Here is a 13,223-nt window from a genome sequence, read left to right as displayed (position 1 = left end):
TCTCTGTGGGTCTCCAGTGATGACGTCATGGTGAATGAGGAACCAATAGACTAGGGCCCCACCATTGATTCAGTGGGGGTATTAAAGGGGTGTGCCCAAGTATTTTAACCCCTTTCCTGCCATGTGAATCGTTAATGGCTACCTGGTAATTAATACATGTAAATAACATCTTCCTCATAGATAATAATCTCCACTACACGTCACGCGGTCCCTTTAAGACCTGATGCTGCCCTTTAAATGGGCGGGGACAGAGCGAAGCGAGTAATAGCCTGAAGGAATGACGTCAGCAGCCCTACCTCAACCGAGCATGATAGACGTGATGGCCTTGTAGTAACGCGCTGATTGGTTTCGAGGGTCGTCCTGATTGGTCAGTAGCGGAGGCGGGGCGTCAGCCTGGACCAATAGCAGGCGGTGTAGATTGATCCTACATTACCAGGTGACATTGCGGCTCTCCGCCACAGACTGACCGGAGACAGGAGGCAGCAGCAGGGACTGCTCACCGAGGAGAGACCGCCGCCCGAGCCGGTGAGTGCCCGGAACCCTGCGGCCGCCGCCATGTGTGTGCCGGGACCGGGCTCATGGTCTCTGCGATATCGGCCATTCATTTCCGGTTATTTGCGGTTTTTCATCATTTTCTTTGTTTTTAGTGAATTGAAACTTTCTTTAGATTTAGATGGAAGAATATCTTGTGTCTTTGTATCAATTCCATCTTATTAGCCATAATATTACTCAGAATGAAATATAAGATTATTTATTGTAATTATTATTTATTATTATTCTCATGATCTCTATTTCTGGCAGTTGCAGCCCCTTCGCCCCTGTATCGGCCCCTCGGGTTTCCATCTTGGGTCACACTCTCTCCTGACAGAGGTGTGAACAGAGCCCAATGTCACCTCTAAGACCTGCCATTAGTGATGGTGACCTTGTTGTGTTGGGCTGTGAGCAGGCTGTAGATGTAGCTGAGTTGTGTCTGCGTGGACTCTATGTTCTGGGTGTTGGGGGCGCTGTTCTAGTCTGTGTCTCAGTAGACGCCGTCCAAGTGCTCTCTGTTTTTCTTTCACAGACCCAAAATCTTGTAGTAAATGAGAGAGAGAGAAAATAAACGTAATCTGTTTATCATAGATGTGAGAAACGGATCATCCGCGCACCGCACGTGACACAAACACAAGCAGACGTATGAATAAGCCCCTAATCCCTGAGTGTCCTTACGTGGCGGGGGTTAGGGGTCCTCAATCTGTCCTAATCCGTAATATTTACTTTGCTAGACTGCCGGACATCACTTAAAAGCGGCGACAGAACACATTGTAGTGTATCATAGCAAGTAGTGTAACCCCCTAATCCCGGAGGACCCCTTTATATGTCACACAGGGCCATGACAGGGAGGAGGAAGGCTGTGACAACCCGTAATCCAGGGAACGCTCAGGATTGTGTCCAGGATTTCCAAAATGTTGTAAGAGCTGCAGTGACCCAACCCCAATAGAGGGAAACCCCTAAATATCAGTGACTCAGTCTCTTCAGTCTCCATTACTAGAATCTCGGCTTCCTGTCCCTTTATTACACCAGTCTTGTTTACATCCTGACCTCCTACTTGTCACAGCTGGAGGTTTGTTACACTTGCAGCCGTTATAGATGTCCTCTGTCTGGTCTGGGTACACGGAGAGCCTGATACAATTGTACCAAACCCTCTGCTCTGAGAAGTCTTAAGTCAGCTTGGTTGTCAGCCTCCAATCCTGTTTTCAGTCACTAACCCTGGAAGACAAAGAAATGCAAAGATCTAGAGAAACTTTTCTTTAACCCTTGACGTTGAATGTTTTTTTTTTTTTTTTTTTTGCAGACCCTGACTTCTGCCTGTTGTGTCTCCTCCTAGATCCAGTGACCAAGATGGAGGTGATCTTCCGCCGCTGCCCTTTCCTTTCCAGGGTCCCACAGACCTTCTTGCAGAAAGCTGGGAAATCTCTGATCTCGTACGCCCAGAACTGCCCTGTGATGATGTCACCAAGACCGGTGTCCAGCGCCCAGCTCAGCACCTCGGCCGCGCACCACCAGGAGACCAAAGAGACCTCGAGCAGCAGCCAGAGTAAGTTATACTGATGTACCTGCAGCACCAAACCTTCACCCGACCGTACTATTCCCCCCCGATAGCCTGTTAGGGGACAATAGGAGTTGTAGTTACCGTCAGTCTAGAGCCGCAGACTGGACACCACTGCTAGAAGGCTAGGGGAACACGTAGCCAAAGATCGCAGAGTATCACAGCCCTAGAGCCGCAGACTGGACACCACTGCTAGAAGGCTAGGGGAACACGTAGCCAAAGATCGCAGAGTATCGCAGCCCTAGAGCCGCAGACTGGACACCACTGCTAGAAGGCTAGGGAACACGTAGCCAAAGATGGCAGAGTATCGCAGCCCTAGAGCCGCAGACTGGACACCACTGCTAGAAGGCTAGGGGAACACGTAGCCAAAGATGGCAGAGTATCGCAGCCCTAGAGCCGCAGACTGGACACCACTGCTAGAAGGCTAGGGGAACACGTAGCCAAAGATCGCAGAGTGTCGCAGCCCTAGAGCCGCAGACTGGACACCACTGCTAGAAGGCTAGGGGAACACGTAGCCAAAGATCGCAGAGTATCGCAGCCCTAGAGCCGCAGACTGGACACCACTGCTAGAAGGCTAGGGAACACGTAGCCAAAGATCGCAGAGTATCGCAGCCCTAGAGCCGCAGACTGGACACCACTGCTAGAAGGCTAGGGAACACGTAGCCAAAGATCGCAGAGTATCGCAGCCCTAGAGCCGCAGACTGGACACCACTGCTAGAAGGCTAGGGGAACACGTAGCCAAAGATCGCAGAGTATCGCAGCCCTAGAGCCGCAGACTGGACACCACTGCTAGAAGGCTAGGGGAACACGTAGCCAAAGATCGCAGAGTATCGCAGCCCTAGAGCCGCAGACTGGACACCACTGCTAGAAGGCTAGGGAACACGTAGCCAAAGATGGCAGAGTGTCACAGCCCTAGAGCCGCAGACTGGACACCACTGCTAGAAGGCTAGGGGAACACGTAGCCAAAGATCGCAGAGTATCGCAGCCCTAGAGCCACAGACTGGACACCACTGCTAGAAGGCTAGGGGAACACGTAGCCAAAGATCGCAGAGTATCGCAGCCCTAGAGCCACAGACTGGACACCACTGCTAGAAGGCTATGGGAACACGTAGCCAAAGATGGCAGAGTGTCGCAGCCCTAGAGCCGCAGACTGGACACCACTGCTAGAAGGCTAGGGAACACGTAGCCAAAGATCGCAGAGTATCGCAGCCCTAGAGCCGCAGACTGGACACCACTGCTAGAAGGCTAGGGGAACACGTAGCCAAAGATCGCAGAGTATCGCAGCCCTAGAGCCGCAGACTGGACACCACTGCTAGAAGGCTAGGGGAACACGTAGCCAAAGATGGCAGAGTGTCACAGCCCTAGAGCCGCAGACTGGACACCACTGCTAGAAGGCTAGGGGAACACGTAGCCAAAGATCGCAGAGTGTCGCAGCCCTAGAGCCGCAGACTGGACACCACTGCTAGAAGGCTAGGGGAACACGTAGCCAAAGATCGCAGAGTATTGCAGCCCTAGAGCCGCAGACTGGACACCACTGCTAGAAGGCTAGGGGAACACGTAGCCAAAGATGGCAGAGTGTCGCAGCCCTAGAGCCGCAGACTGGACACCACTGCTAGAAGGCTAGGGGAACACGTAGCCAAAGATGGCAGAGTGTCACAGCCCTAGAGCCGCAGACTGGACACCACTGCTAGAAGGCTAGGGGAACACGTAGCCAAAGATGGCAGAGTATCGCAGCCCGTATTGTAAGTAATACAGGTGAATGTGTCAGTTTACATGTATTTGTATGGTATATAGCGCTGCACTGCGATCCCTGACCACGCTGTACCTGTCTATAGGAGGGATTCTTGTTCTGTAGGATCCCTGACTGTATCTGTGACCACTACAGGACTAGCCATTCCCTATGTGCTGATAACGCTCCCGTCACTAGTTTGCAGGGACTTGTATACTTACCATTAGTCTGTGAGCTGCAGGGGCCATTTACTGCTACGGAGTATCTCAGAGGGCCACAGGGGCCCCCCATCTCCTGTCCACAGTATATTATTGAGGATTGTGATGGCCATGGACAGACTTTGCCTTTATATCTCACTGCAGTACACTGGTTAAATGCATTGATGGGGATGGGTTTGTGTCTCAGACGCCCCGAGCCTTCAGTGGGGTGCATCATTGCCACATTTACCAGGACCCCTGTCCCAATATCTCATGACCCCTATCATGGCCCATATAGTTGAATTCGCCCTTTGACACCCCTTTCCCGGGGCCCTGATCTTCTCTGGAATGTCCTCGCCCTGTTCAGTCACATTCAAAACAATCACCCTGAACTGTGACCCAGAGACTGTAAATCAGGGTGATAAGCGGCGTCACGGGAGGATTACACCTGGACTTCACATGAAACTGACACCAAGGTCACAGATCATAAGTTCTTGTAAAAATCAATTCCACGTCCCACCCCCCACCCCCCTGTCTTATTGGCACTTTAATATTCGGATAGTCTGCGTGTTCTGCTGATACGGCAGCTCTGAGCCGGATTGTTAGATCTCTGGGTTGGATTAAGATCCGGCGTGATCTACTGGTAATCCAGTGTCTGATAGTCCGCCATTTGCTTCCCTGCCAGTTGACTCTCCTCTCCCGTGTTGCAATCGCTGGGCAGGGTGAGCCGAGTTCTTGTAATACCTGTATGATGAGGTCGACTCTTGTACCTGGAGTCGCGCCCGGTGGGGTGTGCCAGAGATCAGCGGCCCATTCTCTCCAGGTCAGTCCAATCTATGAACTCGAGTGTTCCTGGTCTGGTGCGCTGGAGGGGAGGAGGTCAGTTAAGTTTACAGGTTAATAAGTGATTCTTCCAGAAGTTTCTGCCCCTTCTAGAGCTTCTCCAGACTCGGCTGCCCTTTGCCTTCCTTTCTTTCACCAATATTTCTAACAATGTGTAACGGGCTGCAGAGATATTCGCCATCTCTTCCTATTAAAGGTGTTCTGTGTTGCGTCGCCTCCACCGCCTCTCTATAATATCTTTTTCTTACCATCACCAGATGTGCCAGCGGCCGCCTCCACCGCCACACCTCCGGTGCCAGCTGACCATGTTGGAGTCGCCAGCGGCGGTCAGAGCCCCTCTAAATGCCCTTTCCTGGCCGCCCAGCTGAGCCAGGAGAACAGCAGCGTGTTCCGGAAGGCCAGCCTCGCCCTGCAGGAGGACGTCCATGAGATGCAGAGCCTGAGGACAGGTACGTTCTGTGCCCACCATCAGTGTTGTAATCGGCCACTTGTCTCTCTTTGGGAAAGCTGGGTAGCGCACAGTATGGCTGCCACTACTACCCCCAGCATGACTCCGCAGATCCTCGGTATACTGTGAGGATTTCTTGTTTTCTCAGCCGCTCCCTTCTTATAAGGAAGTTGTAACTGGAGAGATCACAATAAAGGAGAACCCTTCCCCATGGGATCGGCTCGCATTCTATTCTTCCAGCTGTATTGTCAGTGGATTATCCTCTGTTTCACAAACTTTCCTGTGTTCTGTATTTCAGATCTGATTTCATCACCTGCAGTGGAGCCGGCCATGTCTGAACCAAAGCCGCAGAGGAAGATGGGAGTCTTGGAGCAATTTCAGAAGCCGGAGCTGGTGTCTCATCTTCTCCAGGATAATATGCCAAAATGTAACTGTCCATTCTCTGCCCCCCACGGCTGTAGCCCCTGAAATACTCCCACAATCTGCATTATTATATGTAAAGCTGGGTCACATGTTGCGGCTCTCTGGATGCAGGCTGCAGTATAAAGAATGGAGGTTCTGATTGTAGTTGTCACACATCCCTCCTTGGTCCTATCTGTATGTGAACACTTCTCTGTGTACATAATAGCACATGGGGTGTGGTAGATGAGGACCACCATTCTTTACCCTGCAGGCTGCATCTAGTGAATACTATGTAATGGTGGGGCTGGTTAGATGAGCTGGGCAGGCGGCCATGATGGCGGTGTCACCTGTGGCCCCAGGACTGTACATTGTGTCCTCGCACTATTGTGTCATATTATGTTATCATTTCTTTGTCTTTCAGCTGTGCGCACTTTCCAATATGACCGCTTCTTTGAGAAGAAAATTGAGGCGAAGAAGGAAGATCACACCTACCGCGTCTTCAAGACAGTCAACCGGCGCGCTCAGGTGTTCCCTATGGCCGACGACTATTCGGACTCGCTGATCAGTAAGAAGACGGTGTCGGTCTGGTGCAGCAACGACTACCTGGGGATGAGCCGACACCCCAAGGTGGTTGGAGCCGTCATGTGAGTGTCTTCTGGAAGAATCTAGAAATTTTATTGAAGGGAAAAAAACCTGTTAAAAATCTTAAGTCTTGGTTATCTGTTCTTGGGAAAGCTGGGTCCCTTACTATGGTCATAGTGATGGCACCCAGCTTTTCAAGAATCCTGAATGCTAAGCCTGCCTAATTGCCCGGATACTTAGATTCACTCTTTGTGTATCTGTCAGTGGAGGAGCTCTGTGGATATACCATTTAGGAACCTGGGAAAGCTGGGTGACATCATTACCACTCTGTGACCTGTAGTGGTAAATCAATCTAGCAATGGGGGAACTCTGCATGTTAACCAGGAGTCTGGGAAAGCTGGATGACTGCCAGAACCATGTATAGATCTTTCACATAGGACTACAACTGACTGCTTTGTTTGGCAGCAATTTGTGCAGCCGCTTATCTCGGCATGTGACGTGATTTATACCCTGGTATATAGGCCCGGCAGGGTGGGGGGACGCGTTTCGGACATGATTATAAAGGGGCGATAACAAGGTAATTCTGTCCTGACCTCAATGTGCTTATAGCGGGGCCTCGGGATCTGGGTCATTCTCACCTTTCGGTCCTCGCCTCCTCCCCCGGTGAGATAACGTCCCTTCATGTTACGGTGACGTCAGAAGCGAAGCCTTGTGTTCCCAGTGTCATCCTGGAATTATCTGAGATAAAGGCCACGGTTACATGAAGACACAGCGTTCTGGCTTCTGAGCGTGTAAGAGCCGTGACCCAAATGACAGCCCAAAAAAACCCTCAGAAAACTGCTCCGATAACATCTCCCTGATACGTAACGTCTGAGTGCGCAGACTATCCCGATACGGCGACTTCTGGGTACACGCTACGGTGGGGTCGGCCTCATGGAAAGGGGGTTTCCTATAAGAGAGAATCTGTGTGACTGCAGCTGCTCTGCTGGGGGTTGTTGGCTAAAATACAGCCCCCCTGTAATACAGCAGACATCTGGCCAGCAGGGGTATATACTGTAGCTGCCCCTCTGGGGTCTTACATGGCAGAGCACCCAGTCTATACAGGTTTGTACTTTGCACTTGAGCCTAGAGACAGAACATAATCAGAATTTTCAGGATTTTCTGCCCCTGTTTTCATCCTCTTCAGAGGGGATTAAAGTAGAACCTCCTGATCCGGGGATTAGACTATATATAACCGTAAATGGCCCTTTGTGGCAAAATCTGTGGGAGGGGGAGGCGGTAGAAGGAAGGGGGCGTCACTGCAGAGATCACAGACATTATGTATCATATAGGCTGCTCCAGGGTCCTGGTGCACAGTATATATGGGTCTAGTACCCTGGTGCACAGTATATATGGAGGACACTGGTGCATTGTATATGGCTTTAGTACCCTGGTGCAGACTGTCTATAGGCGAGCCCCCCTACCTCTGCTTTCCTTGGTCATTAACCCTTAGATGCACCGTGCCGTACAGTTACGTCCTGATGCGTGTGAATAAACATGGCGGCCACACTAGCTGCGGGGTCTGCCAGGTTTCATATAGCATTGCCCGTGATCAGAGATAACTTTGATCACAGGCATTTAACCTCTCAGATGCTGTGGTCGAATGCAACCACGGCATCAGAGTGGTTACTTTGGCTTTCTTTATCCTTCTTGGTAACTGGACGCACCCCCCCCCCACCCCCCCCCCGTGGTGCGATCCCAGGAGGTGTCCCATTATCATGGCAGCCTGGAGCCCACTGAAGGCTCTCAGCGCTCCTATAGTATTGTAACTACTGAATATCACCCAGTAATCACAGTGAATCTGCCATAGACTGCACTACACTAGTATGGCTTTTAGATGGTTAGCGTCCCCTAAGGGTTAAGCCTCCTGTACGCCGGACGTTCTGTCCTCCTTCAGCGGTCACAATGTCTCGTCCATTTTATTTGCCCAATACCTGACATTGTACAATGAGGAAGCTTGTGAAGTAAATCCATTGTTTGCATAACCCGAATGTGGTGCCCAATTACTTAAAGCCACGGGGTGTTAGCCAACCAGGATTGCTTCATGAACTTCCCCTTTAAATATAAGATGTGTGCGCCTTCCCCCCCCCCCCCCCCACTGACCTTCTGGCCTATTTCTATAGGGAGACCCTGAAACAACATGGGGCCGGAGCGGGCGGCACCAGGAACATCTCCGGAACAAGTAAATTTCATGTGGACCTCGAGCATGAATTGGCCGACCTGCACGGTAAAGACGCCGCTCTGCTCTTCTCCTCGTGTTTTGTGGCCAATGATTCCACTCTCTTCACTCTGGCTAAAATGTTGCCTGGTAAGTGACGCCACGGGAAGGGTTCTGACTGTATCAGGGGGTCAAAGTGACGGTCATAGCTGTATCAGGGAGATCGGCCATCTTATCTAGTAGTCCTCTATTGTCCCATGTCTGCAGGCTGTGCTTGGTCTGACACTACAAGTCCCAGTATTCAGTTTCACAACATTTGGAAAGCTGCTGCCTGGTATTGTGTAATGTTCAGGTCAAGAACACGGTGTGCAGAACTAGCCTGTAGTGATTGATGTTCTGCCAGTACCTGGTGTGGCCTCCTACAGGGATTTTTGGCTCAAATATCCCTCACAATTGGAGAAGTTACGCAAAATAGGGATGATAAGAACAAGAGAGGTTACTACATGTCCTGTCCTGGCATTCACCCTCTCATAGAACATTACAGTCGGCCTCTCCTCTCCTGACATGGCTGATAACAGATAGTAATAGATTGTATTCCCCTGTCCTACAGTCGGCCTCTCCCCTCCTGACATGGCTGATAACAGATAGTAATAGATTGTATTCCCCTGTCCTACAGTCGGCCTCTCCTGACATGGCTGATAACAGATAGTAATAGATTGTATTCCCCTGTCCTACAGTCGGCCTCTCCTCTCCTGACATGGCTGATAACAGATAGTAATAGATTGTATTCCCCTGTCCTACAGTCGGCCTCTCCTCTCCTGACATGGCTGATACCAGATAGTAATAGATTGTATTCCCCTGTCCTACAGTCGGCCTCTCCCCTCCTGACATGGCTGATACCAGATAGTAATAGATTGTATTCCCCTGTCCTACAGTCGGCCTCTCCTCTCCTGACATGGCTGATAACAGATAATAATAGATTGTATTCCTCTGTCCTACAGTCGGCCTCTCCCCTCCTGGCTGATAACAGATAGTAATAGATTGTATTCTCCTGTCCTACAGTCGGCCTCTCCTCTCCTGACATGGTTGATAACAGATAGTAATAGATTGTATTCTCCTGTCCTACAGTCGGCCTCTCCCCTCCTGGCTGATAACAGATAGTAATAGATTGTATTCTCCTGTCCTACAGTCGGCCTCTCCTCTCCTGACATGGTTGATAACAGATAGTAATAGATTGTATTCTCCTGTCCTACAGTCGGCCTCTCCTGACATGGCTGATAACAGATAGTAATAGATTGTATTCCCCTGTCCTACAGTCGGCCTCTCCTCTCCTGACATGGCTGATAACAGATAGTAATAGATTGTATTCCCCTGTCCTACAGTCGGCCCCTCCTGACATGGCTGATAACAGATAGTAATAGATTGTATTCCCCTGTCCTACAGTCGGCCCCTCCTGACATGGCTGATAACAGATAGTAATAGATTGTATTCTCCTGTCCTACAGTCGGCCTCTCCTCTCCTGACATGGCTGATAACAGATAGTAATAGATTGTATTCCCCTGTCCTACAGTCGGCCTCTCCTGACATGGCTGATAACAGATAGTAATAGATTGTATTCCCCTGTCCTACAGTCGGCCTCTCCTGACATGGCTGATAACAGATAGTAATAGATTGTATTCCCCTGTCCTACAGTCGGCCTCTCCTCTCCTGACATGGCTGATAACAGATAGTAATAGATTGTATTCTCCTGTCCTACAGTCGGCCTCTCCTGACATGGCTGATAACAGATAGTAATACATTGCAGTCAGGCTATTGACCTGTGACCCTTAACCTTGACCCTGCAGGTTGTGAGATCTACTCTGATTCTGGTAACCACGCCTCCATGATCCAGGGGATCCGGAATAGCCGCGTGCCCAAGTACGTTTTTCGCCACAATGATGTTGCCCATCTCCGGGAGCTGCTGAAGAATTCTGACCCCTCCACCCCGAAGATTGTGGCTTTTGAGACTGTCCATTCCATGGATGGTGAGTGCCCGTGTCCCTTGTGGTCAGAGGTTTACATGGAGACTTGTTACATTGTATCTCGCCTAGACAATCCGCTGCTCTCCTGATGGTTTGCTACAATGTATCAGTCTGTGCAGCAGGTTAGGTTGTGTCAGACTGGGTTACATAGGGATGTAACAAATGTTTCCGTTCACCCTCAGCAAGCAGAGATCTTAAAAGTGGTTAAGAATTGGAACAAAACAAATCAGAAAGTTACAGATCTTAAAAAGTCCAAAATGTATTTTGTCCTCCGGGGTTTTTCACTCCTCCTAGACTTCAAAGGAAATGGATTCTTACCTTATGCAAATCACAAAGGAACTAACTTAAAGGGGAACTCCGCTCTTGCTGCACCTGTGTGCACACATGAGGAGGGGTTCTGTGTACACGGCTTCCTTCTGGTTCCTGTTGTGCCCTTGTGTTATTGATTTCTCGCCCTTCTGTTTGAGGAGTGTCGGCCATGTCTTTATGACGTCCGCTTCCTTGTGAGTCGTCTCAATAACTTCTGTAATGATTTCTGTTGCAGGCGCCGTCTGTCCTCTGGAGGAAATGTGTGACGTTGCGCACGAATACGGAGCCATCACGTTTGTGGATGAAGTGCACGCGGTCGGGTTGTATGGCGCCCGGGGCGGCGGTATAGGAGACCGTGATGGAGTCATGAATAAGATGGACATCATCTCGGGCACATTGGGTAAGCGGCGCGGCGTCTGTCAGTGTTCTGTCCCCGCTGTGGGCCGATTCACTGACCGCCACAGAAAACGTAATTATTAGAACTTCCGTTCTTTAGGAATTTTATATAAATCTTGGTCCCTCCCAGGTAAAGCTTTTGGTTGTGTCGGCGGTTACATCGCCAGCACCAGCGCTCTGATAGACACGGTCCGCTCCTACGCCGCCGGCTTCATCTTCACCACATCCTTGCCGCCCATGCTGCTGGCTGGAGCCATGGCGTCCGTGCAGGTGCTGAAGAGTGAAGAAGGGCAAGCTCTGCGGCGCCAGCACCAGCGCAACGTCAAACTGCTGCGGCAGATGCTGATGGACGCCGGGCTCCCTGTGGTGCACTGCCCCAGCCACATCATCCCTATCAGGGTAAGTACTGAGGAGCGGGAGCAGAAGGTCGGGGTGGGGGCTGTATAGATTCCCCCCTCCCCCACCATACACAGTGCCAGTAAATCCTGCAGTCTGAGCCTGTAATATCTACTGGGACCAGTAGATGGAGTCAGTGGTGACCGCACAGTCTGTATTCTACATGTATACCTGTCTCTGAGTCCTGTAAGTGGAGACCCCCCACCCCCACACTATGTGATACATGAGCACACTGACCATCCTTCATCTTCCTCCTTTCCCCCCAGGTGTCAGATGCTGCTAAAAACACAGAGATTTGTGACCAGCTGATGGGCAAATACGACATCTACGTCCAAGCGATCAACTACCCGACTGTGCCACGTGGAGAGGAGCTGCTGAGGATCGCCCCCACCCCGCACCACACGCCCCAGATGATGAGCTACTTCCTGGGTAGGTGCCGAATACTAAGCCTGCCATGCTCATGACAAGTGAGCGTGTGCTGTGGGTGCAGGACTAGGTCTGGGGGTCTCTGATTTATGCAGCCATATAAGGTGGGGGGGCAGGTGTCAGTCCTTGAGCAGTCACTGTGTATCACTGACAACCAGTCTCAGCTTTAAGGCCTTTAGAAGCTGCAGTATTCTGGTCTCCAGTCTCCACCCTCAGTGACTGATCTGCCTGGACAGGAGAGGTTTGTCTGCAGACACATTGTTACAAAACTTCACCTGTAGCAGCAGGACTAGGTCAGGACAGTGTTGTTACTATTCACTGAAGGCAAGCAGAGATCTTACAGCAGGTGCCGGGGGCTGTTAAAGGGGCGTGCTGGTCATCTCCTGTCTTGTCTGCTCCTCCCACAGAGAAGCTTCTGATCACCTGGAAGGCGGTGGGCCTGGATCTGAAGCCGCACTCCACCGCCGAATGTAACTTCTGCCGCCAGCCGCTGCATTTCGAGGTGATGAGCGAACGCGAGAAATCCTACTTCTCCGGTCTAAGTAAAGTCGTGTCAGCGAGCGCCTAAGAGGGGGAGCGCCGCCGCTGCCGTGCCACAGTCTATAGTGAAGTTATGTCGCACACTATGTAGCCTGTCCAGTCATCACTGTTCACACTATGAATTATTGTATCTGCCAATGGTGTCTATTAAAGTCTATATATTTCGTTTAGCAATATGTCTGCGCCGCCTTCGTTCTTTGTGTCCTCCACGCTCCGTGCCATCCAGAACTTTCTGTGGGTTTAATAGGACTGCTCATCTTGTGTTTACTGACTTGTGAATGCAATGCCAGGATGACAGTCCAGACTGACAGGAAAAGGGGAAAGATGTGGCTGTAAGTGTATATGATCCTGCAGATATAGCTGCCCTGCCTTGGTGTATGTGCCGCTCTGGCGCCCTCTTCTGTATGGCCACAGCTTTACCTCCCCACTGACCAGTGCGTTATATGGGTCACCCCCTCCTGTGGGGTCGGGGTGCAGGTAAATTAGTCAATGATGAATGATCCTGATGTTATAAGCACAAGATACACGAGGCATGTCTCCGCCCCACATGGGGGTAGTAGTCCCCCGATACATCCGCAGTGATCCTGAGCAGCAGGTATAGTCTCTGGTGTGCCCTGAATCAGGGGCAGATCATACAGGACAATAGAG

General features: G+C 50.8%; 1 protein-coding gene across 2 annotated transcripts; it reads left to right on the top strand.

Annotated features, from left to right (window-relative positions):
* The first annotated feature begins 422 nt into the window (after positions 1–422).
* Positions 423–12,745, top strand: LOC142187918 (5-aminolevulinate synthase, non-specific, mitochondrial-like). 2 transcript variants are annotated; one of them, XM_075261726.1, is made up of 11 exons: positions 423–525; positions 1,868–2,077; positions 5,116–5,307; positions 5,605–5,733; positions 6,130–6,352; positions 8,453–8,637; positions 10,332–10,511; positions 11,053–11,217; positions 11,344–11,612; positions 11,876–12,038; positions 12,443–12,745. In XM_075261726.1, the coding sequence occupies exons 2-11, from the start codon at positions 1,882–1,884 to the stop codon at positions 12,601–12,603; spliced, it is 1,863 nt and encodes a 620-aa protein (XP_075117827.1). In that variant the 5' UTR covers positions 423–525; positions 1,868–1,881; the 3' UTR covers positions 12,604–12,745. The 2 variants fall into 2 exon arrangements, with proteins under 2 accessions (XP_075117827.1, XP_075117826.1); XM_075261725.1 differs by having other exon boundaries at positions 425–525; positions 1,835–2,077.
* The last annotated feature ends 478 nt before the right edge of the window (positions 12,746–13,223 follow it).

The sequence above is a fragment of the Leptodactylus fuscus genome, unplaced genomic scaffold (assembly GCF_031893055.1).
Source record: "Leptodactylus fuscus isolate aLepFus1 unplaced genomic scaffold, aLepFus1.hap2 HAP2_SCAFFOLD_321, whole genome shotgun sequence".
NCBI lineage: Eukaryota > Metazoa > Chordata > Amphibia > Anura > Leptodactylidae > Leptodactylus > Leptodactylus fuscus.
The sequence above is the reverse complement of the archived record's forward strand: the minus strand, read 5'-3'. Positions and strand labels throughout refer to the sequence as shown.

What these genes read in the sequence shown, in the direction of transcription:
- LOC142187918 (XM_075261726.1), top strand. Translation starts at nt 1,882, where the DNA reads ATGGAGGTGATCTTCCGCCGCTGCCCTTTCCTTTCCAGGGTCCCACAG. An exon ending in GACCTCGAGCAGCAGCCAGA is followed by an intron (nt 2,078 to 5,115) that starts GTAAGTTATACT and finishes TACCATCACCAG; the next exon opens with ATGTGCCAGCGGCCGCCTCC. An exon ending in GCCACATCATCCCTATCAGG is followed by an intron (nt 11,613 to 11,875) that starts GTAAGTACTGAG and finishes CTTTCCCCCCAG; the next exon opens with GTGTCAGATGCTGCTAAAAA.